This window comes from Mycteria americana, chromosome 2, assembly GCF_035582795.1.
Source record: "Mycteria americana isolate JAX WOST 10 ecotype Jacksonville Zoo and Gardens chromosome 2, USCA_MyAme_1.0, whole genome shotgun sequence".
Taxonomy (NCBI): Eukaryota; Metazoa; Chordata; class Aves; order Ciconiiformes; family Ciconiidae; genus Mycteria; species Mycteria americana.
In genome coordinates this window covers 18,990,406-19,017,726 of record NC_134366.1, presented here as the reverse complement: position 1 = coordinate 19,017,726, position 27,321 = coordinate 18,990,406, and the positions used below count along the sequence as shown (strand labels likewise).

Here is a 27,321-nt window from a genome sequence, read left to right as displayed (position 1 = left end):
ATGCTGAGCATGGTGTGGGCTCATTTTTCTACTTTTACAAAACATAGTTAAAAGACAGCGTTGAGATAACTACTATTCATGTGTTTTTCACGCACTCTTTGTCAGGCACTTTGAGAGTGGAAAAGTAGAAACTTAAATGGCAAAACTATAGGACAGAACTATTATTTATGGGTTATCATTGACAGTCTCACAGTAACTGGGAAACATGCATATTCTGTTTGAGGGAGAAACGCAGAAGATTTAGAGATTCGGTATCATTAAGACCTATGAATTCTTATGGTCTTGCGGAATATTCTAAGGCAGTTTGATCGCCATTAAAAGTCAGTACTGACTATTATGAAATCAGAATAGTTACTAAAAACAGGCGATGTAAACTGCATGGTAAAAATGGGGAAAAAAAAAATAATGGAGATTTGCTTTCACATAAATCAAGGAAAGAGGACATGACTGAGTCCATGAATGAACTCCTGGAGAAGAGAAGTAGCCGACCTACTCTCTGCAGCTAGAGGAATATGTGGAACCAATTTTCAGGGCTTGCTTCATTCTTTCAGATGTTTTTCAAGCACCTGAGAAAAGCCTCGCAATGAGCACAGCGGGCAGTACATATCACTGCTTGTAAAACAGCTCCCGTTTGGGATGTCCTGGTTTTATATCGTGATTCTGGAGGCTTTACCTCTGACTATGGGTGAAGCAGAGGTCCACTTGCTACTATTACTAATAGGATTTAACATCTATAAAGCACTTTGAAGAAAAAAGCAGTATAAAAATGCTTCGTATTTATGCAATTATTCCATGAGGTAAAGATGTACAGGCAGCCGTGTTTGGCCCACACACAAAAGAAACTTACTGGATTTTTGGTTCAACATTAAATTAGAGTTCTTTCCTTTCACCTAATTGGAAACCAGGGCCCAGTTGCAGCGCTTCTGTATTTACCCTGTGGACACAAATAGATTCATTTTCAAGTCATCACTTATTTGCAGGGTACCTCATCCCACTGCAGTTGGTAATGTTGATGTTCACACATTTCATCACAACATGCTATTTTGCTTGTAATTATCCGAGAAGAGACATCAATGCCTGTGTTTCAATAGGTTGGGAATGTAGGCCACTGCTGAAGGGCTTTTACAGACACGCCCCAGCAGCCCACTCCTCTTAACCAGGAGGTGTTGCCAGCGCAAACACTAATCCCAATGGTTGCAGATGAGGACTTACTACCTGCACAAGGAATGTTAACTCAGGCTGAACTTGTGTAAATTGCTTAAACTTCAGACTAGACCTTCAGAAAACTGTATTTAAATATCTATATTGTTCCTCACATTATGATACTAATATTTACATTTGAACAACTGTATTGATATTTCAACAGCTGTATATCTGAGGGGAAACCATCATGAATAATTGTGATTATAGTTAAGAAGTAAAGGCATTCAAATAGTTTTTAGTCACTGAATGACTTCTAATAATATAAATTTTTTTCCACGCTAACTATATTCCTAGAAATAGATTTGTGAAATGCTAATTATACCACTTAATAGCCTCTATTTCAGAATCAAGTGGTACGGAAGAAATCTGGAGATGCTAAAACAATCCATTTTGGATTTGGGAGGAGATGAGGTAATGTCGAGAAGTAACAAAACCCCCCAATAAGTGATTTTTGCTGTAACTTCTCTAGCATAACATTGGACCTGATTGCTTATGTATTAATTTTGGTTTAATTATACACTAAGTTTTGTGATGTGGAATTGGAGTATCCAACAAGGGTAAATAATGGGACCCAGTACTCACAGACTAGTCTCTCTCTGTTACTCAAAGGACTTCTATGTAACAACAGCTTCAGCTGAATTTTAAATACTTTTCCCTGCAAGATTTTTGTTAGTCCCTTACAGCATCAGGTGGCTGGATACAAAAGGTATATTGACCTGACTATACACGTAGTGAGATACTTCCAAGAAAGTCATTTTTTGTGCCCAACCAGTGAAAATTTCCTGAGGCATTATATCCACGCACCAACAATCTTTCTACTACTTCCAAAAGATACACTTTCAAAGAGCAGTGGGCCAGGCTTGATAGGCACCTGACATGGGCAAAGACACCAAAATTTATTTTTGGGCAAGTCACTCCCAAGACAGACATCTTTGCTCACCATTTAATTGAATTTCCTTTAAATCTTTGTTGGCAGTTTAATGGGACAAAACAAGGTCAAAAAGAGAAAAGGTGGCAAGGTCTAAGTGTAAGACAATCCTCTGTTCCAACTCTGCAAAAGACTTAAGAACATTTGTCTTCAGAATACAATTATATTTGAACAGTGTATAACAGCAAGGAGAACATTCATCAAAATACTGTGTGATTAAAACTAGGTTAGATGGATTTTAAGTTGACCAGCCATTAAAAGTTATTGAGACCCACCTGATCAGCCATGAATTCTGAGGGGTTAAGTGTGACAGTTTGGCAGAACTTAAATATTGGGACTCAAATTAATGCACAGTTGAATATGAAGAGCAGAGTTATAAATGCCAATACAATTTTCTCACGCAACCACATATAGTGGTCCATTTCTTTAACCTTTAGACTTTATAAAGTTGGTCAAGACCTTGTCTTGCCTAGCAGAGTAGCAGATTCCAGTCCACAAAGTGTAAGGGAGAGAAGCTCCTGTGGCTTGATCCATTAATCCTATTTGAAGGCCTGAGCTTCGACCTTGATCATTTTTCTTGCTTGTTCAAATTTCTCTCAGGATGAACAGCTTACTTTAAGATCCTTGGCCCAAGCTGGGGGGCGCAGGGAGTAGCCTGCTTTCTCTGCAGCCTGCTGTCTCTGAAAGGGATGTTGTAAAATCTGCTGTAGGAGATGAACCTGGAAGCAATTAAAATGGGGAAGTTTTTATACAGAATGTTTCCTGCAAACAAGAAGAGTCTCTGCCACTTCATATTACGCACCCTCCTGGCTCCAGAAACTATTCCATGAGTTGCTTACTAATATTAGTACTGCTATTAATATAGTCACAACTATTTATTTTATAATTAATACTATTAATAGTTTTGTTACTATTTTTAATAGTAATTGGTATTAGATAGTACAGTGTTGGTCAAAGTGTAATATAGGTTCAAAGTGTAAATGCAACAACTCTTTCATTAACTATTATGCCAATTATTAATACATATGTCAAGAAAGAAATAATTTTACCTCTGAGAAATCATTCGAATTAGCTTTTTGCACTGCTGATTCTGCCATCCAATTCCTAAGTATGTATCTAGGATTAACAGCTGAAACCAAAAGTAAATTGTGTTAAATGTTAGACATATTCACTAAAAGCAAAACACAGTCATTGAAACGTGTCATTGAAATCTTCAAGAAGGCTTAATTTGCAGATCAAGAAAAAAAATGCATAAAAAGGAAAAGGAATGAATCCATCTATTTATTTTTATGAGCTGCTAAATGGATTTTTTTAAATTTGCACAATCAGTAATGCCAAAGTGCCAAACAAAAATTAGAATAGTATAGAACATCACATTGATACACAAAGGATTTCCTGTTATGAACACCAACAGACTTTTCAAATGTAATGAGTTTACCATGGCCTAGGTTCCTGCTACATTGTTGGAAAGCGTATTTCAATGTTGTCAATACATTCCTGGAGATCATAAAAATGACTATTATATTATTTAATGTAAAAAGGGATTATTGAGATATTCATTAAAGTAAATGTACTTAGATATTCCTTCTTCTATATCATATATCAAAAATTTGCCCATAAAAGCCTTTAATGTTGGATTTCAGCTGTATTTTTTAGAAACTACTCTTTCAACTTTGTCATTCATTTTAGTTTCCGGGGGGGGGGGGGGGGGGGGGGTGTCCACAGTTTTTTCCACAACTGTCTGCTGTATCTTCTTGGAAACAGCCATGACAGCTGCACTGCTTCTCTGCCTTGTTCCAGGCTGATTGTGTCTAATTAGCAGTAGGGAGATTGTAGGGACGCTGAAAATGAAACTGCTGAATTAGTAACCCAGTCTGTATCTTACAGGACAGCAACTAATAACTCATAAAAGGAGTTCTATCAAACTGTATGCCAAGGACAATTCTCATAAGCACACATGGCTTTTATTATCAATTTTTTAGCAGAGAACATCAACACAACTCTTATTTTTGCTCTGCAATTAAAGCCTAGGATTCTGCTTCAAAAAGTTTTCCCTTTAATTAATGATCAAAACAATGTTACAGATTAATTGTAACAAACATTTCAAGCTTGCATTGTAAGTCTCAATTTGACATTGGTCTGCATATTTTCCCAAATTCAGTAGCTGATTATTACCTGAAGAGATTAATCAGTGATACCAGAGGCATTATCACCCATGGACTTGAAACCAGAAGTCTGTAATTTATGGACATAAACAAACTTCATCTGTTCCTTCCCTTTCCATTGATGTCCCAGTAGGTTTTACATGAATAAGTGTTAGTTCAAACCTCATATTTTATATAATATATTTCTTTCAAAAAATCCATGTAGCTTTATAAAATATTCTTATAAATACTCTTACAGCATATTTTAAAGAGGGTATTAGAGAAAGCAGAGTATTCATCAAAATCACCATCCCAAATTTCCCTCTACTCAGTTCCTCTAATCAATTAGTTATGATGTTATTTTATTTACAAATAATAAATTATATTAGGAGGGGGATGATAAAAACCAATACTTTGGATAAAAGGATTAAACTTAGTCTATTTCCATTTCCCAATTCACTCTGTTCTTGCATCTCCTTGTACTGCTTCTTCGGCTTGCAAACATAACTTGTTTATCCTAGCTGGCTACCAAGACAATTGATGTCTTTGAGAAAAGCTATGACATGACTGGCTCCTCCTAAGGTTCTGTGGTCAGACAATCGCCGTACTTTATTCATATTTAATAGCTCCCCATACAGAATTAATGCCTAGCACAGTGAACAGGCTTCTCTGTAATAAGCACTGCTTCTAAAAAGCACCATTCAACCAGCTAACAAACTAGAATTTACTGAAGCTATGTAATCAGTGAAACAACACTTGCATGATTATTTTATGTATCACAATACATAAACTGAATGATAGCCATTTTAAGCCACAAGACTTGACATACAGCAGCATTACACAAAGGGTCTTTATGTTATTTAGAAAAGTAAAGGACAAAAAAAATCACTCTGCTCTAAGTGCTGAACTCTGACCACTCATGTTCCTGCCAGAAGAGAGAAGGTGAAGCCCTCTTACAAAATCAGAACATGGGCTGAAACCAGAAGCATCTCAGGTGGCACTGCCACTCCCTCCTTTACTAAAGCTGCCCAGGTAATAGAACAACATTCTGGCACAATGTCCAGGTGCTGACTTCCATGAGAACGAAGACTGAGATGCAGTCCACCCAGATACATTCTTCTTTTTCATGTTACTGCTGTTCTGTATGTACTTACATATATTAAACAAAAGCCAATAAATATGACTAGCTATTTGGAACGCTGATAACCTCTACATAGTCATAACAACACTCTGCCCTAACGGCTAAAAAAATAGTGTTTTCCCACTTGGCTAAATAATTTGCTCTGGCCAAGTATCTGATTTAATCCAGTAAATGGGTTTTCAATAGTAAAGAGTAATAACAATATAAAAAGAATATTTAAAAGGTGGAGAAGTTAACGTATGACTTACTTATATAAAAAATTATAATTCACATTAAAACCATGACTCATATTAGCAGGAGAATATTTGTCCCAGAAATATATTCTTAACAATTGCAAATTGACAAGTTTCACAGTGGTGTTAAAAATATCTGTAATTAACACAAGTGACAAGATAATTATGAGAGAGTAAGACAAGCCAGATAGGAAAAGGACAAAGCAGAAGAAATTTTGTGCCCTTATAAGCATTTTGTGATCTGGTCTACAATTTTTTTTTACATGTTTCATTTGTGAAGAAATACAATTATAGACTTGTATCGGGATTTGGATTGTCAAAACTTTTTGATCAACTCCTAAAGAACTAAGTTTAGGCAGTACAAGATAAAGTGCTACTAAGAACTAAAAACTAAATGAAGAGAGAAAAAAATAAAGATAATGAATAAGTGATCAAATGCTTCAAGGTAATGTACTTTGAGAAGAGAGATATTTTACTACACTTACTAACGATGAGGGAAAGGTGATGAATAATGGGCGTTAATGGCAATATATTCAAGGTCAGTCAATACTAAAGACAGCAATACGAAATTTAGTGGGACTTACCAACCCATATAAAAATCTAGAGAGCCACGACAGTTTTGTCTTTAACATGAAATGCTGGGTAAAAATGCACAGTTGACTGAGTTGAGCCAGATTTCTGCTGCAAGTTGTACTGACAAGGGACAGCTGTTGTTACAAGCAAATACTTAAACAAAAAAAACCCCCTATTTTAAAGAGACCACAAGGGGCATCTAAGAGATCTGTTTAAATGTATAGATGTAAAAGAGAATAACAACAACAACAAAAACTCTGTAAGAAACCACACTGTACTATGGAGCAGCTAGCAAAAATATAACAAGATTTGTTGATTTTAAAAGAAAAATTAAATTTTAAATAAAACAGTAGCAAATTAACATCAGTAGCCTGTTACAAATTTCTGCACCTCTGCTGTATGAATATAGAGTGATAACTGATTAGATGGAAGAAAACTTAACTGACTTAACCATGAATCTTTGCATATCAGGTTCTGGACTGCTACCAAAACTGAGACCACTAGCACAAGTGTGACCCTGGAGGCAAAACCTTTTCCTTGTTTCATCTGTCTCCTGTAATATAAGATTCTCTGAGGTGCATGTGGAAAAACATGATGCTGCTTTGCAGAAGATCATCCCCAAACTAAGATCCTTTCTGATTTGGAATAAAAACTCAGAATGTCATGATTTTCTCTAAAAGCAGATTCAAAAAACATAGGAAAATAAGTGTGTTTAGACAGTTTTCAGCATTAAATTCTAGCTGAGGAAAACAGGGGAGCTCGAAACCTCGAAATAGTAGTTGAGCTAAGAGCCTCAGAGTCCCATAGTTGAAACTTTTTAACCCTACCAAAATACCAATAATAAAACAAACCTTTCTTCTTGGTACCTCTTCATATTAACTTTCTAAAAATACATGTAAAATTGTAAGAAGTGTTCTTAAAAATGGGTAGAGCCTTGGTTAGAAAATGTGGATGCAACTTGAAGGTCCATGTGATGATAAATTGTGCCCTACATAGTTTTTATTATCTTATTACTGAAAGTCAGTGCTATCTCCTGCCATTTTCCTACTAAATCAATTAAAGCTTTTGAAGAAAGTGGCCACTCAATATCTAACAAAAGAGTACAGCCATTTCCATTAGAAATGAGAATAAAACACCCTGCAAAGCAGCGTAACATTGAAAATTATAATACCTCTTGTGCAGAATTTGATCAGATCCTGCATTTCCCTCATTCCCTTTTGGCCAGAGATTTTCAGTTGCTCGCTGTCTTTTATAGGCAAATTTCACAAATTTACCACAGCTTACTGCAGATCCAAAAAAATCTCTCCCTGAATAATTCTTAGAATTTCATATCCACTGTTTCTGCTGTGAGAGACAGCTAAATGCAGTATCTCTACCATTTTGTAACTTGGAGTAACTTGGAGAATCAAAGTACCTTCCTTTGACTTCCATGACTAGATAGTCCTTTTACAAGTAAGGAGTTTTTTCTCCAGGTGCACAAAAAAAAAGTGGGTGCCTATCAGAAACCTGAACTCTTTATAACATGTAGAAAGGATTTGGATATATTTGAACACTCAGACAAATCTTAGTCCATTGAGCCAGTGCAGGATGCCTACCAGAATCTTTCCTGATGTTATCAAAGGTTTATCACCGGAGAAGAACAATGTTCTTCTGAGCAATGCAAACTGACACATTCACAGACTGCTAAAGGAAGGAAGTACAGATCAAGGAAAAGATGTTGCTTGCACTCAGGAAAAGCAGATACAGCAGAAGAGGAAGGGCATCTCTCACAAGGAAATCAAATCCTAGGGGCCCTTTCAGCGAGCACCCTACTTTGCAATGAAGAGTTACAACTTGGGGAGCAGCAGGAGTACATCCACCATTTCAAGACACTAAGGTGAAGCCCCACTTGAGACATGACAAGAAACAGACAACCATGTTCCCACGGGACAATAATTCTTAAGTTCTTAAAGGGAATCAAGAGGAAAAAAAATGAATCGAGTCCGTGAGCACCAAAGCATGGAACAAGCTGGAGGCCTGGCATCTCCTGAATCCCCAAATGGAAATTGTAAAAAAAGGAGTAAAAAAAAATTAAGATAAAAAAGAAATATAAAAAGGTAAACAAAAAATAAAGGAAAGAAAAATAAACAAGTAGGTAAATGAGGATTGATATGGAATAGACCATAGCTGGACAGCTGAGTTGGATTGCTTCAATGCCTATATTCATATACGGCATGACACAGGTCAGAGCAGCCTCTGTGGATACTGACAGGAAAAGCCTTCTTCATTGCTTGTGATTTCAATCACCCGAAATATGAACAGACACGTGCTCTGTCATCCCAAACCAGCAGAATCTAGAGAAGAGCAAGCTGGACTAGTAGTTGTGGTGCATTTCCATGATCTGACACTCTTAGGCCTCAGTCAACTGAAATGACTACGACTGTATTCACAGCAGAAGGGGTTTGGGCCAGACTAATTTCTTCATAAACACAGACAATTAAATTAAGGATTTTTTTTTTCTAAGGAGGGGAAAGGGAGAATCCCTAAGGAAGAAGTGAGCCTCATTGTAGCCAAGGAACTCCTTGATCATTTAGCTTATGTAAAAAGTACATACATATTCACAGGTCCAGCCATGCACATATGGCTAGATTCTAATCGCAAGAGTGGGCGAAACCAGAGATAGCCACAGTGAATGTATAGTATTACAAGATTTGCAGCAGTGTAATGAGAGTTTCTCCTCTTCAGAAAAATGGTACATTTTAGTTCTTCTCAAAAGCAAAAAATAACTAACACTAAAGAAACCTATGTAAACAGGCAGTTGCCATCTCCAAGCATATGATTCCTTTGGATTGTTTTACTCACTTGTCATTCTTGTTCTTCTCTTGGTGTCTGAATCACCCTTGTTACTATACATGAAAAACAAACCAAAAGAAGAAAAAAGAAAGTGCTTTAGCTAATGAGGGTTATGCTTATTTATTTATAGAAATATTTTATTTGAGTTTCATTAAAATCATTAAGTGTTCTGCTTTTGTGTTCAGTGGAAGCTGGTGTGAATCTCTAAGAATTATTAGACTTGGAAAAAACTGCACACTTTCTTGCAGGTTTTGTATCTTGGATTGATGTTTTTCCCTAAGAATTGTGTTTACTGACTAAAATTTCCAAGTACCTGATATGTACTTCTTTTCACTACTATCAGCCATGCATACCATATATGACTAAGAAAACCACGTTACATTCTTTATTGATTTAAGACAGAAGAATTGGTAGGAAATTCTAACATGCATGTCCCTATCTGTGCAACACCAGCGGTTTCCAAACACAGTCTGTGTATTCACAACTGTTCAACTTCCACCCCGTCACCCTAAAGCAATATTATTAAACAGTAAAAAAATATATATGTTACCAGTAATGAAGCACTATTCATTCCTATATATTTGCAAAGCCTGTTTGTGATTCTTGGACTGAATCTGTAGGACTGGTATTTTAACAAAAATTATTAACCAAAGAAATCTGATCGGTGGCTCAATGAAGGACAAAAAATACAGACCACTCCTCCCATGTCATTTTTATGCACCTGTGTGTCAAAACAGAACTACAATAGTAATTATTATGGAATCTAACACAATCTAGAACCATAAAGACAAAAAAGGCATATGAAACCATGTTTGGGCCAGTTTACCAGACCCGCTAAAGATTACAGAAAATCATTGCAGATTGAAGTTGCCTGCTTCTGGCAAATACACATCTGGTGTTATTTTTACACTTGAAACTGCATCAGACTTACCGATTTAATCTCAAGAGGTACATAGTAACCCATTCTGAAAATAACTTGTGTTTACCCAGATCCTGGAGAGCCCAGAACTCCTAAAGAGAAAGAAACAGTTAATGGTGGGTAATCAGAATTTTGTTCCTGTTAAGCAAAAAACAAAGTAAGGAAACAAATATTAAAAGGCTTTAAGAGTGAAACATATGATGACCCTTCAAGGAATTTTCTCCCCAAAAATTCTACTAGTCTGTATTTAAATTATTTATTTTTGCTAGCATGATGCATCCATATTAATCCATCTCTGTTATGGCAAATTCTACCTAAACACCTCCAGCACTTCACCCCTATTTTTCCTTGGCTTATTGTCTGACCTGTTTTATTTTTAGGCTACATAACTACAGGTTTTACTCTCTTCTGAGTTTTGCATGTGGATCAGATCTATTTGTAGAGACTTTTTTTTCCAAATTTTGTAATAAGGAAAATACGTTGATAAAGATAAGGTGTGGAGAAGAAGGGAAACTTAAGGCTACAGGGATAGGAGAAGACTGAGGAGAAGAATAGAGACAGTAGGAGAGGAAGAAGGGAGAGGAGACAGAACTTGGAAAAGGCAAACAAGAGAGAAACCAGAGCTTGGGGTTATTGTCTCCAGTGTTGGACAACAACCACAAACTAGGCTTCCCTGGCTGACTACACGGAGCTAACAGCTGCTTCATATTGCTTGGTTGAGAGAAAGTAGCCAAAGCTCACAGACAAAAACTGAACTTCAGAGAAAGAACAGATTAGAAAGAAATGGACATAGATAAAAGGGGGTAAACAGCAGATATACAAGAAAAAAATGGGCAAAAGTTAAGTAAGGGAAATTAAAAGCAAGAACAAAACGAAGTTGTGATCACATCTGTGTTTTTATAAAAGGAATGGGAGTCAAAATATCATGAAAACCACACTTGAGTATAAAAATGAGTTAAAATTACAGAAGTGACTAAGAGCTGGGGGTCAGGCAGGTGGGTAACAGGTGAGTGTGGGAGTCAAGCATTTGTTCAAAGATGTGCAGGGTTAGGCTGCTTTAGGAGGAATTTCAGAATGTTTCCAGTTAATACTAAATGTAAGGACTCCTGCAGTGTTCCCAGAGGATTCTGGCATTTTTAGGTCAATTTTGGTGAGCAGCTGAAAAAAACATAAGTGATCTACAAACCAGTATGAGAACTTGCTTTGCTACTGACAAAGTATTAGCGTGTGAATAAACAGCAGGTAAAATTACTTTAATATAAAAAAAAAAAAATCTTTAAAAAACTATAACTTTTTACCAGCATAAAATTGTACCTGCTTTACCACATCAGTTTTGGGACTCAGAACTTGTGGGCTAAATAATTTCATTGTGGGGAAAAAAAAGGTCAGCTATGACCAAGTGAAGGCTGGAAATGACCCTAAGTGTAGTAGCAGCGTCACAACTACACCACGATCGTTAGTTCCTCAGCCTGCACCTTCAAAGAAGGCCATAAATGCCACCACTGCAGTAGTCTGGGAGTGGCTCCATACTGCATGAGGGTGGCTTCTCTTCTTCCTATGGCACATAGGCCACTAAGAAATTGAAAAATCCCTTGTATTCTATGACAAAAATACCTTCTCTTACAAACACAGCCATCCTCTTACCACCCCCTCTGTACAAATCATTAATTCCAAAGCTACACCTCGTTGTATTTTTGTCACTTACCACTAGAAAATCTCAACTTTTTAACTATTAAAGGCTTCAGGCTCATAGAAAAGATCAGGTTAGACCTCTTGCTTAACAGAAGAAAACAAGGAAAAACAGATAATTTGGTCAAAACCACTTAATTGTCTAGGACACAACTGGAAAAAGAAACAGTAACTCCTCATTTTCATTCTATGCTTTATTTACAGTCATTCTGCTCCCTAAAACTACCTCATAAGTCCACCTGCTCTCATTTTAAATTAGATTCAAAGACTAACAGAAATAAGTCAGAAGTTAGGGAAAGGTAATGAAGTTTTCCAGGCAAAGTGAACAATATTCTTCACATGGAAAAGGCACTGTATTAAAGAAAAAAAGAAAAAAAATCATTTTGGCTCTTGCAAAAAGGCTTCCTATTTTTCTTTCCAGATCAGGTACTTACCAGCTTTCTTTTCAGAATTTCCCCTCTGCATTTTTATCCAATTATAACTTGCCTAGCATCTCACTCCAGTTCAAACATTTCAGCTATATTTCCACTTCTAAAGATTGTACTATATCCAGGTAAGAAGTTTATCTCTTTTATTTTAATACTCTCATCTCTTTTAGGGTTATACTTGGTCCTGAAGAATAAATTTAGGCTGAGTTAGCAGCAACACAGGATGGGATAGCAGGCCAGTAACAGGAGCAGGACACAGTAACAAAATGTATTCTTAGGCTTTAAGCTATGTTTAGAACCAATCTTGTGCCCAAGGGCAGGCAGAGGCCACTATGGGCTGAGATTCTAGCATGAGTTTATGACGAGATGGGATCTCACTTATCATTAGCTACCGAGACAAGCTGATGGGCCTGAGAACAGAGGTTTAAGCCACCTGGTAAACCCATGTTAGGAATAGTTTGATTGACCCGAGATTGAAATTTTCCTTATGAGCCCTGTCCAACCTCACTTGTGTCTTACAAAATACTATCAGAAGGTATACTTAAACAAAACAAAAAAAAAAGAGGGAAGGGAAGGGAAGGGGAGGAAAGTTCTTCCTAGCAGACCCATCTTAAATGTGAAGAAAATCACATTCCCACCTGTGTATGAATATTTATGACTACTCATATTGGACCTGTACCAGAGGCTTAAAATGTGACTTCAGCACTCTTCATTAATTTATCTTTCATTAGCACTCTTCATTAATGTATCCTTCATTACCAGACACAGGTTTAACATGGGGTGGTACCATGACACAGATATATGAGTCTCCCTGTCCGTTAATAATGCTACAATGACACATTTCCCAGACAAATCATGGCTTGAGACATCCTCTATTATACCAGGGTTATGTCCAACTTGATTTACTCATTTTATATTAAGTATTCCTAAAGCTGGGAGCTTGTATTAATACCTCAGGAATATGGAGCTCCTTTAACTGGTCTTCAGTAATTTCACTCAGCTGTCGAAATGTCATTGTAAAATCCGCCCTTGTATCTTCCATAAGCTAGTGAAATAAAGATACTTCTATCAGTGTTTTTAAAGTATGGGGTATCAGTTCAGATGTTTACCAACAAAATTAGCAAAGCAAACTCACTTTTAGGAGGAAAGCAATCAAATAGTTATCATCTTCATTCTCCCCAAGAAGACCCAATTTTGTTTTGAACAGTTCTGTGAAACTGAAAATAGTAAAGTAAGGACATTGTTACATAATATAATTTCTAGTATTGTGACTAGAAGGTTTGAGTTCTGGAACTGCATACCAGATGTAATAGCGTTCACCATACCCCTCCAAAATCTGGGAAGCCCTGGAAAAAAAAAAAAAGTCAAATTCTATGGAACTAAAATACTACTGTGGGTACAATCCTACTGTACACTAAACAATGAAAACTTCTTCTGTCTGATATCTTGCAAACATTTATATTCTGAATCAGCTGGGATCTGTAGTGGGAGAAAGACTGAGGGGAAACATTTTAACAGGCTTCAAATACATGAATAGCTGCTCCAAAGAAGAATACAATTTTCTTCTTTTTCATACTGAGTAAGAAGTCATGAGTTTAAACCAAGAAGTCATGAGTTTAAACCACACAAAAAAAGATTCATATTAGGAATCTTTACAATAGGATATTAAAATACTACCTCATTACTTCGGGAGGATGTATGGTCTTCATAAGTAAGCACCTTAAAGAACAAGCTAGACAAACTTACAATAGAAAACTACAGGCAAAAGTCCTACCTTAGTGAAAGGAGAATGGACCACACAACATCTAGGACCACCTTCCAGTCATATTTTGCTATTATTTATGGCCAGTGAAAACCTTTCTCCCCTCCCTCCAACCTTATTCTGGCCAATAATTAATTCAGAATCAACTTCCACTTAGAAAAAAAGATTTTAAAAGCTAATCCTTTCTTTCCTATGCATATGGTGATTTGAGGGTCTCCCATCTCACTAGTTCTTTTAAGCATTAAGATATTTTAAGGATTACTTACAACTGCTTTTGCCTGGGATCCAATAAAGGTTTTAGAGCTTGTAACAGCTTGCTCAGATTAAACAGCCCAACATTTGCCTGGTTTCCTATTTTATACCTCCTTTCATCATCAGATGTGTTTGGAACAAAATCTGTTTCAAACAAAACATTACTTTTCCACAACAGAGTAATTACAATAAGCAATCTATGTTAAAAGATTGAAGTGCATTCATTTTTATACTTACACAGCAAACTAATAAAAGCCCTAAAGTTACTAAATATTTAAAATCAGTTCACAAGGATACTTATTTACAGTGAATTAACTCAAGATCTATTATTTACAAATCTAAGGAATACATCCTTCACTGAGAAGTTCCCATGTGTCACAAGTGACATTTTCCTACTTGAAGATACAAAATAAATTCAGATGTTTAATCAGAAGAAGACCATTTTTACTCTAAATGTCTTATTCAATATTTTTACTACATATATCACTACTATCTAGCGCACAGACCAAGCAAACAACTATACAACCAGATTCAGGATTTAGAAGTACTTTTGGAAAAGTAACATGTATAAACATGTATTTAAATAAATAGGCTACCTAAGCAAGATTTGTGTCAGTTGTACAAGCAAGCTTTATGTAATCATATAACAATTAGGGCTAACGTGTTCCAGTATGCAAATCCATTATTTGGGAGATAATAAATATCTGCTGTGCAAGTTATAGGTATCCAGAAGTAAAATGTATGGATATCTACAGCACCAGTGTCTGAATGGATGCAGTATGAACCCCTTGCTCAGATCAAATGCAGATAAGCTGATCAATGCACACAGCATTGCCCAAGTCCTCAGAGGACATTAATAACAAATGGAACATTAAGGAGGAGACCTGTGACACATCTGTCAGACCTGGTGATTGGTTGAAATCTGAATTTTAACTCTAAAGCATTTCATCTGGTTCTAGGGTGTACTGGCTCTGGCTGGGACAGAGTTAATTTTCTTCATAGCAGCCTGTATGGCACTGTGTTTCAGACTTGTGACTAAAGCAGTGTTGATAACATACCAATGTTTTAGCTATTGCTGAGCAGTGCTTGCACAGCGTCAAGGCCTTCTCTGTTCTCACGCTGCAACCCCAGCAAGTTAGGCTAGGGGTAGGCAAGGGGCTGGGAGGGGACACAGCTGGGACAGCTGACCCCAACTGACCAAAGGGATATTCCATACCATAAGACATCATGCTCAGCAATAAAAACTGGGGGTAGTTTTGCCAAGGCAGTTGTTGCTTGGGGACTGACTGGGCATCAGTCTGGTGGTGGAAGGTGGCGAGTGATTGCCTTTGCATCACTTGGTTGCTCCTGCCCCCTTTTTTTCCCTTCACTTAGTCAACTGTATCTTCACCCATGAGCTTTTTCTCATCTTTGCTCTTCCAATTCTCTCCCCCAACCCACAGCAGAGGGGAGTGAACGAGTGGCTGGTGGGTCCTTAATTGCCGGCTGGGGTCAACCCACCATATAGAGAAAGATCTAAAACCAGAAAAGCCTGTTTTTTCAATACAATAGAAACAATATGGCATTTATTCTCATGAGATTTCCTTAATTTGAGGCTGCAGTATCATGAAAACAGACAGTGAGGTAACCACTGCTGGTTCTGAAGCTTACTCAGATGCAACCTCTAAACAATAATCTAACAATATGCATTTATGTACGTACTGGACCTATATCTATCAATCCCAGACTGACTGAGTTCATATTTTCAAAGAAAGGTTGCTATGACTGAGTAGGTTTGATTTGTTTTCTTCCAACATAAAATTAGCTGCTGTGACTGTAAAGCTAGAGCATGATGCATGCAAAGTTACTGTATGCCAGTTTTGCTTTTGGCTGCTTACAGCAATATGCAATTTTTAGTTTTCTGGGTTTCTGTTGTAGCATCTATTCAATTGATGAAGTTCAACTGGAAACACTCTCATGAAAATGGGTTTAATATTAATATTTCATTAACAAGACTTTTAGCACTTGAAATGCAGCCTGTATAGTGTATCATAAAACTGGCCTCTGATATAATTTTTTTTCCCTAAAACTCTTCAAATAATACACATGCTTGGGATTTTTCTGCTAATAATGTTAGGAGTTTTCATGCACACAGAAACTACATAAATTAATATAAAGAATTTATTTTAAGTAAAAAATTATATTTAAAACAGGTGCTACACTCACTTGGGTCATAGGAGTCCATAAATCCAAATGGACCATAATCTATTGTTATGGATAATAAACTGAAGTTATCTGTATTGCACACACCTACAATTATACAACAGGGAGAAACAAAAGTTAAAATTCCACCTGAACCCTGCAGTCTCTAGAAAATTTGCTGTGAAATAGATCCACTGAATCTAGAGAATTGTGGAGCAGTTACCTTTGAGAAATCACTCTGGAAAATAAACTTGTCTCTCTTACTCTTGACCTGACATGCATTTTAAGTATGAAAATGAGAAACTCTTCGCTACATTATCTTGCATCTGGTTTCTATACCTAGGTGGCACTGTTTCCTTTTTCTTTCAGTGCTACAGAGTATTGAAACAGCATCTTGCAAATTGGTCATTAGCTGCTTCCTTGCAAGTTGACTGGGTGCTGTATTAGCAAGACAATGCTATTTTATTTTTCATAATATAAATCTGAAACAAAGGTGGACAGCACTGTATCCTAGACAGTATAAAAGGCCAAGTTTTTATGTAGATGCATCAAATTCAGAGCATTTAAACTTATATATGACATCAATACATGGTCTTTGTACATCAGACTATTTCAACAATTCTGAGAATTCTTGCTCCCATATTCTTTCTTCTGTCAGATATAGTCATGCTTTGAAAGATCAGAAAGTGCTACTAACTCTGTTACGAAAAAAACTATATATTAATGCATAACAGATACTGCTGTAGGTGAAGACATCAGAAGAACTGAAGAACAAAGTGACAAATAAAAGCCATCTTTAAGTATATGACTATAAAGAGTCACTCCTGTAAAGCCAATGCCAGCTACTGCAGCTTACCATGTGCAAACCCCACAGACATCCACAATGCAATCAGATTTGCAGTCTCTGATACGACTGTAGAGAAAAATTCCTAAAATCAAATATATCTTTTACTTCAAGTCCTCTGAATCAAAAATATGGAATACAATAAATAACATAAACATTTTAGTCACTTTAGAAATATGTCATTTTTAAATTTTTTTCTATTTTTAAATTTATGTCCCTGTCAGGACTTCTCATTCACATTCTAAATGATGTGACTGCACAATAACCTTATCCAGCAAAGACTATAGTTAAGTAAGTACATACAGATGCCCTAAAAGAAATTTAAATGTCAAAAAAAGAAACAAAGACACTATATATACTAGCGTATATACTATATATACGCTACATATACTAGGAAAAGCATAATTCATCACTTCACGACCACTGCTCACTAAAAATCTGAGCAGTAAGAGAACAAAAAATAACAGAAAATAGAAGCCTCCCAATAAACATTTCCATAATGAAAAGTGGTGGAGAATGTTCATATTTGACTTTGAGAAAAAAAATTTAAAGAAGCAGGTTTTTATTGAAGAGTACCGAATTAACAAACTTTTGTTAATAAAACCTGGAAGCTTACTTCAAATTTTAAAACCTTTTAAAACTTGAAACTTTGAAAAGCTTTGTATAATTTTTGTTCACATACTTGTGGAAAATAAAAATAACTTTTAAAAAAGACTTACCAGATATCCATTTGAATCATTCATGGCTATTGACGGAAAATGTTCCTGGATTATAAAGTCTAGCAATCTTCTGTAATAGGAGAGGCAGAATTCTTTAAACAAAACTGGTACTTTTAGAACTGATCATTCAAAATTCTTGTTTTCAAACAGCTAAATGCTGATCTACAGCTTGCTGCAAACAGTTATTAGAAAACTCAATCTAGTTATTCCAGTAAGTCTTGGATTAAGCCCTTCCAAATGCTTATAGATAAAGCCTACAGTTCCAGTCATAAATATGACTGGAGACTGCCACGTACACTTAAAAACTATTCCCACATGTTAAACTTCCAGAGCACACCAGGATCTGGTTTCGCATGCAGTAATACAAATTTTTAAGGAAAAAAAAAAAAGGTTGCATACCCAAAAAAAAGTATATGATTATAAGGAATAATTCTACATCAGAATTCTCACGAAGAAAATCTTATGGCTGAATTCTTATGAAGTAGGGTTACTTGCCATAGTAACTGGCCGTTCCCAAAACAGTGCTGCATAGTCCTACAAGACAGGCTCAGGAAATTGGGATACATGCATTAAAAACTGCAATGCCTGTCAGATGTGTATCTTTGCAGACCTAAAGCTTTAATGTAGAGTGGCTGACATTTAGTACATTTAGGAGCTCCCTGTAGGACCCTCTTGTGGTCAGAGCCAGCCCAGGGCCACTGGCACAGGAAGCTGTACGCACCATCTACACGTGGGGTAGGCAGCCTGGGCAAGGGTTGGACCTGGGGAAGGGTTGTGCGACTGTGCACACGAATATCTAGATTTTACCTTCTAATCAGGTTGTTGGAGCAAATCACTGAACTGTCCTCATACTGTGATGATTTTATAAGAGTACCTAGCAACCTGACCTTTAGAAGGGTGTCCAACCTATTGCCTCTGAATTTGAGCTGGTTGCTCCAGGTCATCCTCTTTCAGGAGGACCTTCTCTGAGGAGGAAGCACAGACAGTCACACTAGCCTTGGCCTGCTCTTGGCCACTTTTTCTGAGGCCCCCTCCAAAACAGGCAGGAAGGAGTCATCTATTTTGTGTAAGTACAAGTGATCTTTACATGTTCCTTAAATCCAATGGGTCACAAATACTTTAACCAAAAAAACCCAAAACAAAACCTAAAATCATTTTCTTAATTCAGTCTTTCAGTTTTACCACTAAAATCTGCTGTGAGATTTCAAAAAAAAAGGAAGGAAAGACAGCGTAGAGTGATGCAGGAAGTTAAATTGAATTATCAGTTACTACAATGTACAACTGCTGTTATAAGCTCTTGCTCGTTTTTAAGCACCCTAGAACAATTTCTATTGCTCCTGAGGAGAAATTACCAACTTTTAAATATTTACAGTAGACCTAAAATTTGCCATGCTTGACAAACAAATTAATATTGCTAAGAGGCTTAAAACCGTGCAATAATTTCTTATCTAGTATACTTCTCTGGTTCTGCAAGTTTCTGGAGAGCATACTTTATACAACATACTTATGCGAGTGATTTATTTCATATTTCTGTTAATTCAGCTTCACAGACAACTATGTGAAATGTAGGAACTTATACTTTAAATTTACAAATCTTTCCAAAACAAACAACTCCTCCCTAGTGCTTAGTTATCAGAACTATTTCAGCTGTAAAACCTTTCTCATTTTGTAAGATCCAGGCCTTCAAAAACATCTAGGGGGTCTTACCCTTATGAGGCAAGATCTTTTGTATGCTTGTATGAAAGTAGGAGGTTATCTTTCTAAATTATGCAATCTTCCTTTCTAAATAATTTATGTCTAAATTCCAACTGTATATATGCATTCTAATATATATTTGATTGTTAAGAAAACTAATATAGTTACTATGAAGATTAAATTCAAACCTTTGTAAGTCCAGTTCCCCAGAATGAGCTAAGATTTCTAAGGATCCTATACGAAACCATGATTTGGCAAGACGTAGCACTATTGCACCTTAAATATAGACACATGTGTTTAAACAGAGTATCAGCAAAATAAAATAGTTCCATAGTAAAAGCCGTCATGTGTTGTTTCTATAGACACAGAATTTATATATGCGTAGTTAAACTGGTATTTTTGTAAGTACGCTCAACGCGTAACAGATGAATATGTATAATATTACTTTACTACACATACATTTTAATGATAAAGCTTAATTTGCTATACCAGCAAACACAGGCAAAATTCCAGTACTGCATTAATACTAGAATTACTCCAGAGATGCTAGCAACAAAGAAAGAACCAACATAAATAGATTTTTCCCCATGCTGTGCCATGCCACTCTTTTTCAGAGCAGGTGGAGATGATGTAGCAATGGCACAGTCACAGTAGCGTTCCCTCCGTCCCAGTATTGCTATTGGAACAATGGAAAATTTCCCTAGTTTTCAATATCATTTTTGTAATGGCAAGTGAAAATAAAAACTATACCCCTGCAACACATATGCCACAATCACAGCAGACCTGTTCATAGGGCTTCATTGCTTTAACTAACATATGTTTCAAATGGATTTTCTCAGGAGAAGTTTTACATCTTAATAAATGAAATTAAGCCTATTTAGTACTTTTTATTACACATATATGTCATACTAAAATTCATTTTTGCAATGGAGAATCAAGTTACTGTTGCAACATATTATTTTGAAATGTGTTCATTACCTCTTTCTTTCTTGATATTTCCATTGTAAAACTGATCTCTCCACACATCATCATCACTTACAACTAAGCTGTAACAAACAAGAAATGAACATTAAAAAGTTATCTCAGGAAAAATAATTTACAATGAAGATCAAGTAATACTTTATATAACTTTATTTATTTCATAAAAAGAAAGATCTTTTTGCTGGCATAGCTTTGTATTTACAAATGACACAGGCAAACAGTAAGCTGAGGCTTACCAAGCTTCATTAGCAAGTTGCATTTATTTTGTATTTATACAGTGCTGTCCAATTTCCATCATTTACACTGTTCTTGGGAAGGGGGTTGCATTCAAAAAAAAGTACTGCATTCATTTGGAACTTCAGTGACTGATTAGTGTGATGATAACATTAAATAAGTCACAGTTTCTCTGAGGACAACAGCGAAATTAGAAGGACAGAGAAATTAGAAACCAAATTGTTGCATCAGATGGAGGTTGCCCTTTACATGAGCCAAAACTGTTGTCTCAGGAACTTCGGGGACAGATCTGGGACCCTTAACAATCAGGAACTCTTCAAATAGTATCAACACACAAAAAAGGTATAATTTTGATGATACATTATAATTATCTCTTTCTTCTTCATTGCTAGTTGTACTTGGATTTTTAAAAACAATCTCTTCCTTTCGTTTGCCTTAAAATTCTGCAGGTCCTATAAATTCTCATGTTTATCCAAGTCTTGAGATTTGTGAGTTCTTGGAACTAACTCTTGCTCTAAAATATTTCACAACTTACATTCATTTTATGAAAAAAATATGTAATTTCACTGTATTTACTGTTATAACAGGAAAAATAAAATTGACTCAATCCTCACAAACTATGCAAGGGCATCATATTCCCCTAAGGGCAATGTGTAGGAAGTTTTCTCTCCAAAGCAACTGGGATTACACTGACAATCCAGCACAAGTAATGCTTGGTGCTATCTTCTGAAAGAGGTGTTGTCCCCTCAATAGGCACAGAAAACTTCTTGTCCAAGAGTCTAGCAGCAGGAAAATTTAGCTCATTTTGTATAGTTCTTCTTTATCTTTGCTTGCTGATAACTGGAAAACATTATTCAGGAGAGACATGGACCTGTTGGAGCAGGTCCAGAGGAGGGCCACAAAAATGATCAGAGGGCTGGAACACCTCTCCTGTGAGGAAAGGCTGAGAGATTGGGGCTGTTCAGCCTGGAGAAAAGAAGGCTCCCGGGAGACCTTATTGTGGCCCTTCAGTACTTAAAGGGGGCTTATAAGAAAGATGGGGACAAACTTTTTAGTAGGGCCTGTTGCGATAGGACAAGGGGTAATGGTTTTAAACTAAAAGAGGGTAGATTTAGACTAGATATAAGGAAGAAATTTTTTACAATGAGGGTGGCAAAACACTGGCACAGGTTGCCCAGAGAGGTGGTAGATGCCCCATCCCTGGAAACATTCAAGGTCAGGTTGGACGGGGCTCTGATTAACCTGATCTAGTTGAAGATGTCCCTGCTCATTGCAGGGGGTTGGACTAGATGACCTCTAAAGGTCCCTTCCAATCCAAACTGTTCTATGATTCTGTGATTCAAAATAGTTGGGTGGCATGCTATTTGAAATTTAATGCAGCTACTTGTAGCTGCTATCTATTAGGTAGTTGAAGACCACACAGAAGACAGAACCAAACCTTCCTTGGAGGTACACAGAAAAGGACAAGAGGCAAACCTAATATTCCATTCATAAATATGACTGAAGACAGTCACAGAGTTAAAACAACTCCTAAATGTTGAATTTTGAGAGTACATTAGATTCTGGGTTTACGTACTTTAGCATCAAAATTTTAGAAAGAATTTAGTTGGACCAAAAATGTGGGGTATGCATATAAACATAAATATGTACAAAAAATCATGAAAAGGAATGATTTGTCTGAATTTTTACACAGTGCAGTTGCTTGCAACAGTAACTGTGACTTTGAAACGGAATTATTATTATTATTATTATTATTATCATCATCATCATCATCATCATCATCATCATCAGTATTTTTGAAGGTATCCAGTAGCTATCCAAACTGAATGTTCCCTGTTAACTGCAAAGAACAGGCAGTGAATTGTTCCAGAAGGAGGGAAAAAGTATCTAGAAATCAATCTGTTCCCGTTACTAGAGTTGTACTGATACAAGCAACATTAGGAATTTTTTTTTAAAAAAGACTCTTGGAAACAATCATATATGATTGGTATGTCTATAGGATTAAGTACAAAAAGTGCTGACATAAATGAGATGGAAGAAGAAAACCTTAATCCTTCAAGAAAAACAAATATTTTCAAAAACAGGGAATGAACCCCAGACACTAACAAAATATTGTGTGCATCAGAGCACTAGGGGACAGGAGTCAGAATAACAATGTTACTAAATTTTACTGTTTTGAACAGACCTCTGACAGAAGAGTTGTTTCTTTTTGACTCTGTAACTCTTAGCAGGCTCTCTGCAAAATTCTTGCAGAATAACAGCACTTCTTTTATTACTGACAAAAAATCCATGGGGACATCAACATTCGGTTAGTTACTAATACAAGTTAATGGACGTGCAACACTTAAGAGCTGGCCAGATAGCTGAGCAGCCACACAGATACCTACATGCCCACTATAAAAACAGTTTTCAAATGGTCCCTGTAGATGGTAAGTACCATTACTTGAGAGAAGGCAGCAGCAGACCAGACATACACTCAACCACAGGAAATGGAGCACTGAAATTGCTCTCACGCCAGAGAAGCTGGAACAGCACTCACAGAAGGACGGACAGATTATATCCCTCCCTACCCCTGGCTCCAGCTTAAGGGCTGGACTTTACACTCCCAAGTGCTCTGCTTGCTGTTTTGCATGAACATCAAGCCCTGTGCAAGTAAGGGCCACCCTGAAAACTATGCATATTGGCTCACTTTTTTGACCTAATACATAACACTGCTCACTGGCAGTCCCAGTATGTGACTAAAATGGTACCATATGAAGAAGTGTTCTTTATCTGGCAGTACAGTCATAAACTGTAACACCCCATTGGCAACACAGTACTTAAAATTAATAGAGCAAACCAACCTGCTGGGTGTTCTGGGATAAGCCGTAAGGCTTTTCCCCACACTTCTGCCAAGACTTGACAAGACCTCTGTTAAGTGCATCCCACCAGCCTCAGTACAACAGCTCCCCATTGGGAAGAATATGGGTATCAGCTGGGGTTTTTCCAAATGAAGTCTTGCAAACAGTCTGGAGAGCTTGTACAGCAGTTAAGAGAGCCAGGCATTTAACCAATTTGCCAGCAGAGAACTAAAGCACACTGTGTACTCAATAGAATCTGTGCACAGTTAAGGAGTAATTTCGTATTGTTTTTGCACTGAACAATTTGTTGAGACAACAGCAAAGAAAGGCTATAACCTTGCCAGATGCTTTCCTGCTGATATTCAGACAGATTTAAAGTTTTGCATTAACGGCCAACAGCAAAGGGTCTCAAGGTGAAGTCAGTGAATAAACCATCAAAAATGTCATTTACAAACACTGCACATCAATAGAGCAAATGTGTTAGAATGAATTCTAGAGAGATTTGCAGACACTTTGCAAATACAGACACCTAGCCATGTGGCAGCTCAGTACAGGCCTTTTCTGCAGAACATTTACTTTCTTTAAAGCCTGAAATGCCGGAGTACAGACATGAGACTACTTGGAACACAAAATGAACTTGACATTTTAAACACAATCGTCTGAAAAATTCAGTTTACTTAATTCTGAGAAAATCATCCAAATGAGTGAATGTATTAGTCGTCTTTGGTTCAAACATAATTAGTTTTAAAATTTTTTTTTTACAAAATCTCCCTCTCTGCTCAAGGGGTGTTTGCACAAATAAGGAATTGAGAGCAATTACTGACATTCAGTACTACCTCCAATATTAACATCTATTCATCTGACTGACAATTTCTCCTACCAATCTTAAAAATTGCAACTAGCTGACTGTGACAACACAGAAATAGCCACTTTCAACATTTTCCTACTTGGCCTGATTCTAGAAAAATTCTTTCAAATGCTTAACTTGAGTGTAATAAAAGACTCACTTATTAACCATGTAAAATGTATTAATAGACTCATTGATTATCCACATACACTAACGGCAGTATTATTATTTACAAGGCAGGAATCTAGTCCTGCTGGTTTTGCAAGTCTTTTGGTGAGCAATGAGGGAGAGAACAATTTTATTTTTTTTTAAAGAGAATAAACTCTTGATTGCAGTATCATAAAAGCTGGAGAGGGGAGTTAGTGTCAGATATAATCACTCCACCTAAGTTCCATTTTTTACTTTCTTTACAAAATGAAGCAGATTTCAAATTAAGCTAATTTAGTTAAGACAATCTTACAAGTGAACAACAGCTGTTCACCGCAAGACACAGACAGTACATGGTATCATATTTAAACAAAGTAGTATTTTAAAGCATACCAAAGACAAAAGTGAATGGATTAACTGCTGGAGCTCATTATTACTGGAAAGTTTTATCCAAAAATCTATGAAACTGGAGGGATATATTTTGTTCTGATTGCATAGCTATGAAAAGAAAGATCTATCCTCTTGGAAACTAACTGTCCTGCTTTATTGATGCTCAGTGAAACTCAGTCACAAAATTACCTGTAAATTAGGATGCTGTGAAAAAGAAAAGAAAAATACCTAGCAGCTCTGCTTGTAGGAATTCCAAGATAGTGCATGGCCTCACTACACAAAAATTCTCGCACAGAAGAGCGAAGCACAGCTCTTCCATCACCATTCCTATGGAGAACGGAGAAATAAGGAATAGGTCATAAAATCAAAGCAAATTTCAAAAAGAAAAAATCCAGTTTTGGTGTACATAGATTAACTGCAACTTACCTGGAGTATGGGGTCTTTCCTGACCCTTTTAACTGTAGTTCCCACCTCTCACCATGCCTGCAAAAATACCATTAGCATTTCTAACAGTACACCTCGGGCTATGCATGAATCAGCTAAATAGAATACAGAGTTGAATCAGTCACTTAAAAAAATGTCACACCTGTTTGTATATACTCCGATCAAGTGGGCTCTTCCATCACCCAGCTGACCTGCCCAGCTACCAAACTGACAAAAATGAAAGTCAGGTTATTTTCTTCTATCATTTATAGCAGTTATACTTGAAACAGTACAAATTACATGTAGGTTCTCTGTGATCTACACAGTATAATGACACATTTGCTCAGGTAGTCATTAAGATATTCATCCCTAAAGCTGTATTTCCACACTCACACCAGTAATGAATCAGAAAACCACAGAAAAAGAATAACGCCAGTAATCCTCATTTTTTTTCTCTACCTTCCAGCTACGACGTACAGCTACAGCGCTGTCTCTTTTGTATAATGAGCCTTTAAACCAACACAGCTCATGATTTTTTTTAAATTGGAAATTACAAATCAAATTCTACCAGTCTTTTCCATGAATAATCTTACCCATGTCAACAAAACTTAACTCTTAGTAATCATGGTATTGCAGTGAGGCTCTGTCCTTCTTCGCTCCTCTGAGCTGATAATACCTATCATGAATCAGAGCTTGTCAGGCTGCAGGGGTGCTAAGCAGACTCCGCAGCTAACGGAAGTTAAAAAGATAATTTGCTTCTGGCATAAACAGAAGCAGAGAAAGTAGACATGGTACCATGAAAGAATATTATAGCTCTCTTCCATGTGCAGCCCCTTATGAAGAACAAATCTGCAATCAAAATGTTCATAAGTGTTCATATACTTACAGGCATATACTCATATACTTACAGGTATCATCAAGGTATAATTCACATTAAAAGACCTACATAATTCCACCTGGAAGAACGAGTGCCATAGTTACCTGATGACCCCCATACCTATGCGCCAACGGAACAGACCCAAGTATCACTTTCCCACCACTGATGAACTGAAGAAAATCAGATGTTCCTTTGACAGATATATCAAGATCCAAAATATTTTCAAGAACTTCCTGGAGAAAAAAATAGTACAGATGGTACTTGAATATGATCAAATTTTCAGTGGTAATGAATGTGTTTTCTCTACAGATTTCGTTATGAAAAGACATCTCACAATATGTTTTAAATGTTCTATTTGTTTAAAGTATATATTGATAAGATGCTTTCACAATAAATAGCATATGAATATTAAAATATATTTTAGTACATGTATTAACAATCTCTATTAATTAGAGGGGAACAAAAAAATAATAGCCAACCTTTGAAACAGCTACAAGACGAACTCTAGATTTAAAAGGCGTGGGATAGACAATTGAAAAAATGCAGTTTCTCACATTACGGGCATAATTTTCCTGGATCACATCAATTGGAAAAGGATCTGTAAACATGAAACAGACAAGAAATGTTTTTAAAAAAGCAATTAATCATATTATTCTTAATACCTTTCCTCTTAAATCCAATCAAAATACTTCAGAAACAATTAAAACCCAACTCTTTACCACAATGTATATTAAGCCTGCATGAAAAGCAAGCCCAAATAAATTCAGGATTTTATTCTGTTTGGGATTTTTTAAAAGAAAGATTGAATTCTGCAGTTAAAGAAACTGGTAGGGCATGCTAGTTTTAAGATCTAAAACATATTTAAGTGTAGATTCAATTAACTGTGATTAGAACAGTCTCAGGGCAGTATTATATCGCACTCAACTATATGCAACCCTAAGATATTTGCATGAGACAGAAAAGTTCAGCTACCCCCACAGCTGAACAATGCAGTGCAACAGATTAAGTCGCTGTGCACCAGTAACTGTGGTATACAGTC

The 27,321-nt window shown here is 36.5% G+C and overlaps 1 protein-coding gene across 10 annotated transcripts in view; it reads right to left on the bottom strand.

Moving 5' to 3' along the window:
* The window catches only part of LOC142405342 (protein nucleotidyltransferase YdiU-like), a 35,285-nt gene that overhangs the window by 6,557 nt on the left and 1,407 nt on the right, over positions 1-27,321 (bottom strand). For 4 of the 10 annotated variants that reach the window (XM_075492607.1, XM_075492604.1, XM_075492606.1 and 1 more), the window contains exons 2-20: positions 26,762-26,880; positions 26,387-26,515; positions 25,569-25,633; positions 25,409-25,465; positions 25,172-25,309; positions 20,522-20,589; positions 19,732-19,819; positions 17,849-17,918; positions 17,142-17,214; positions 16,310-16,393; positions 14,119-14,248; positions 13,392-13,436; positions 13,226-13,307; positions 13,043-13,135; positions 9,986-10,065; positions 9,064-9,107; positions 3,181-3,260; positions 2,144-2,850; positions 848-934 (exon numbers count right to left, since the gene is read on the bottom strand). In XM_075492607.1, coding sequence (XP_075348722.1) covers positions 2,728-2,850; positions 3,181-3,260; positions 9,064-9,107; positions 9,986-10,065; positions 13,043-13,135; positions 13,226-13,307; positions 13,392-13,436; positions 14,119-14,248; positions 16,310-16,393; positions 17,142-17,214; positions 17,849-17,918; positions 19,732-19,819; positions 20,522-20,589; positions 25,172-25,309; positions 25,409-25,465; positions 25,569-25,633; positions 26,387-26,515; positions 26,762-26,880 — 1,568 coding nt within the window. In that variant the 3' untranslated portion in view covers positions 848-934; positions 2,144-2,727. Of the gene's footprint in view, positions 1-847; positions 935-1,605; positions 2,851-3,180; positions 3,261-9,063; positions 9,108-9,985; positions 10,066-13,042; positions 13,156-13,225; positions 13,308-13,391; positions 13,437-14,118; positions 14,249-16,309; positions 16,394-17,141; positions 17,215-17,848; positions 17,919-19,731; positions 19,820-20,521; positions 20,590-25,171; positions 25,310-25,408; positions 25,466-25,568; positions 25,634-26,386; positions 26,516-26,761; positions 26,881-27,321 lie in introns of those variants that run through there. The other 6 variants (XM_075492610.1, XM_075492611.1, XM_075492608.1 and 3 more) reach the window with 5 other exon arrangements.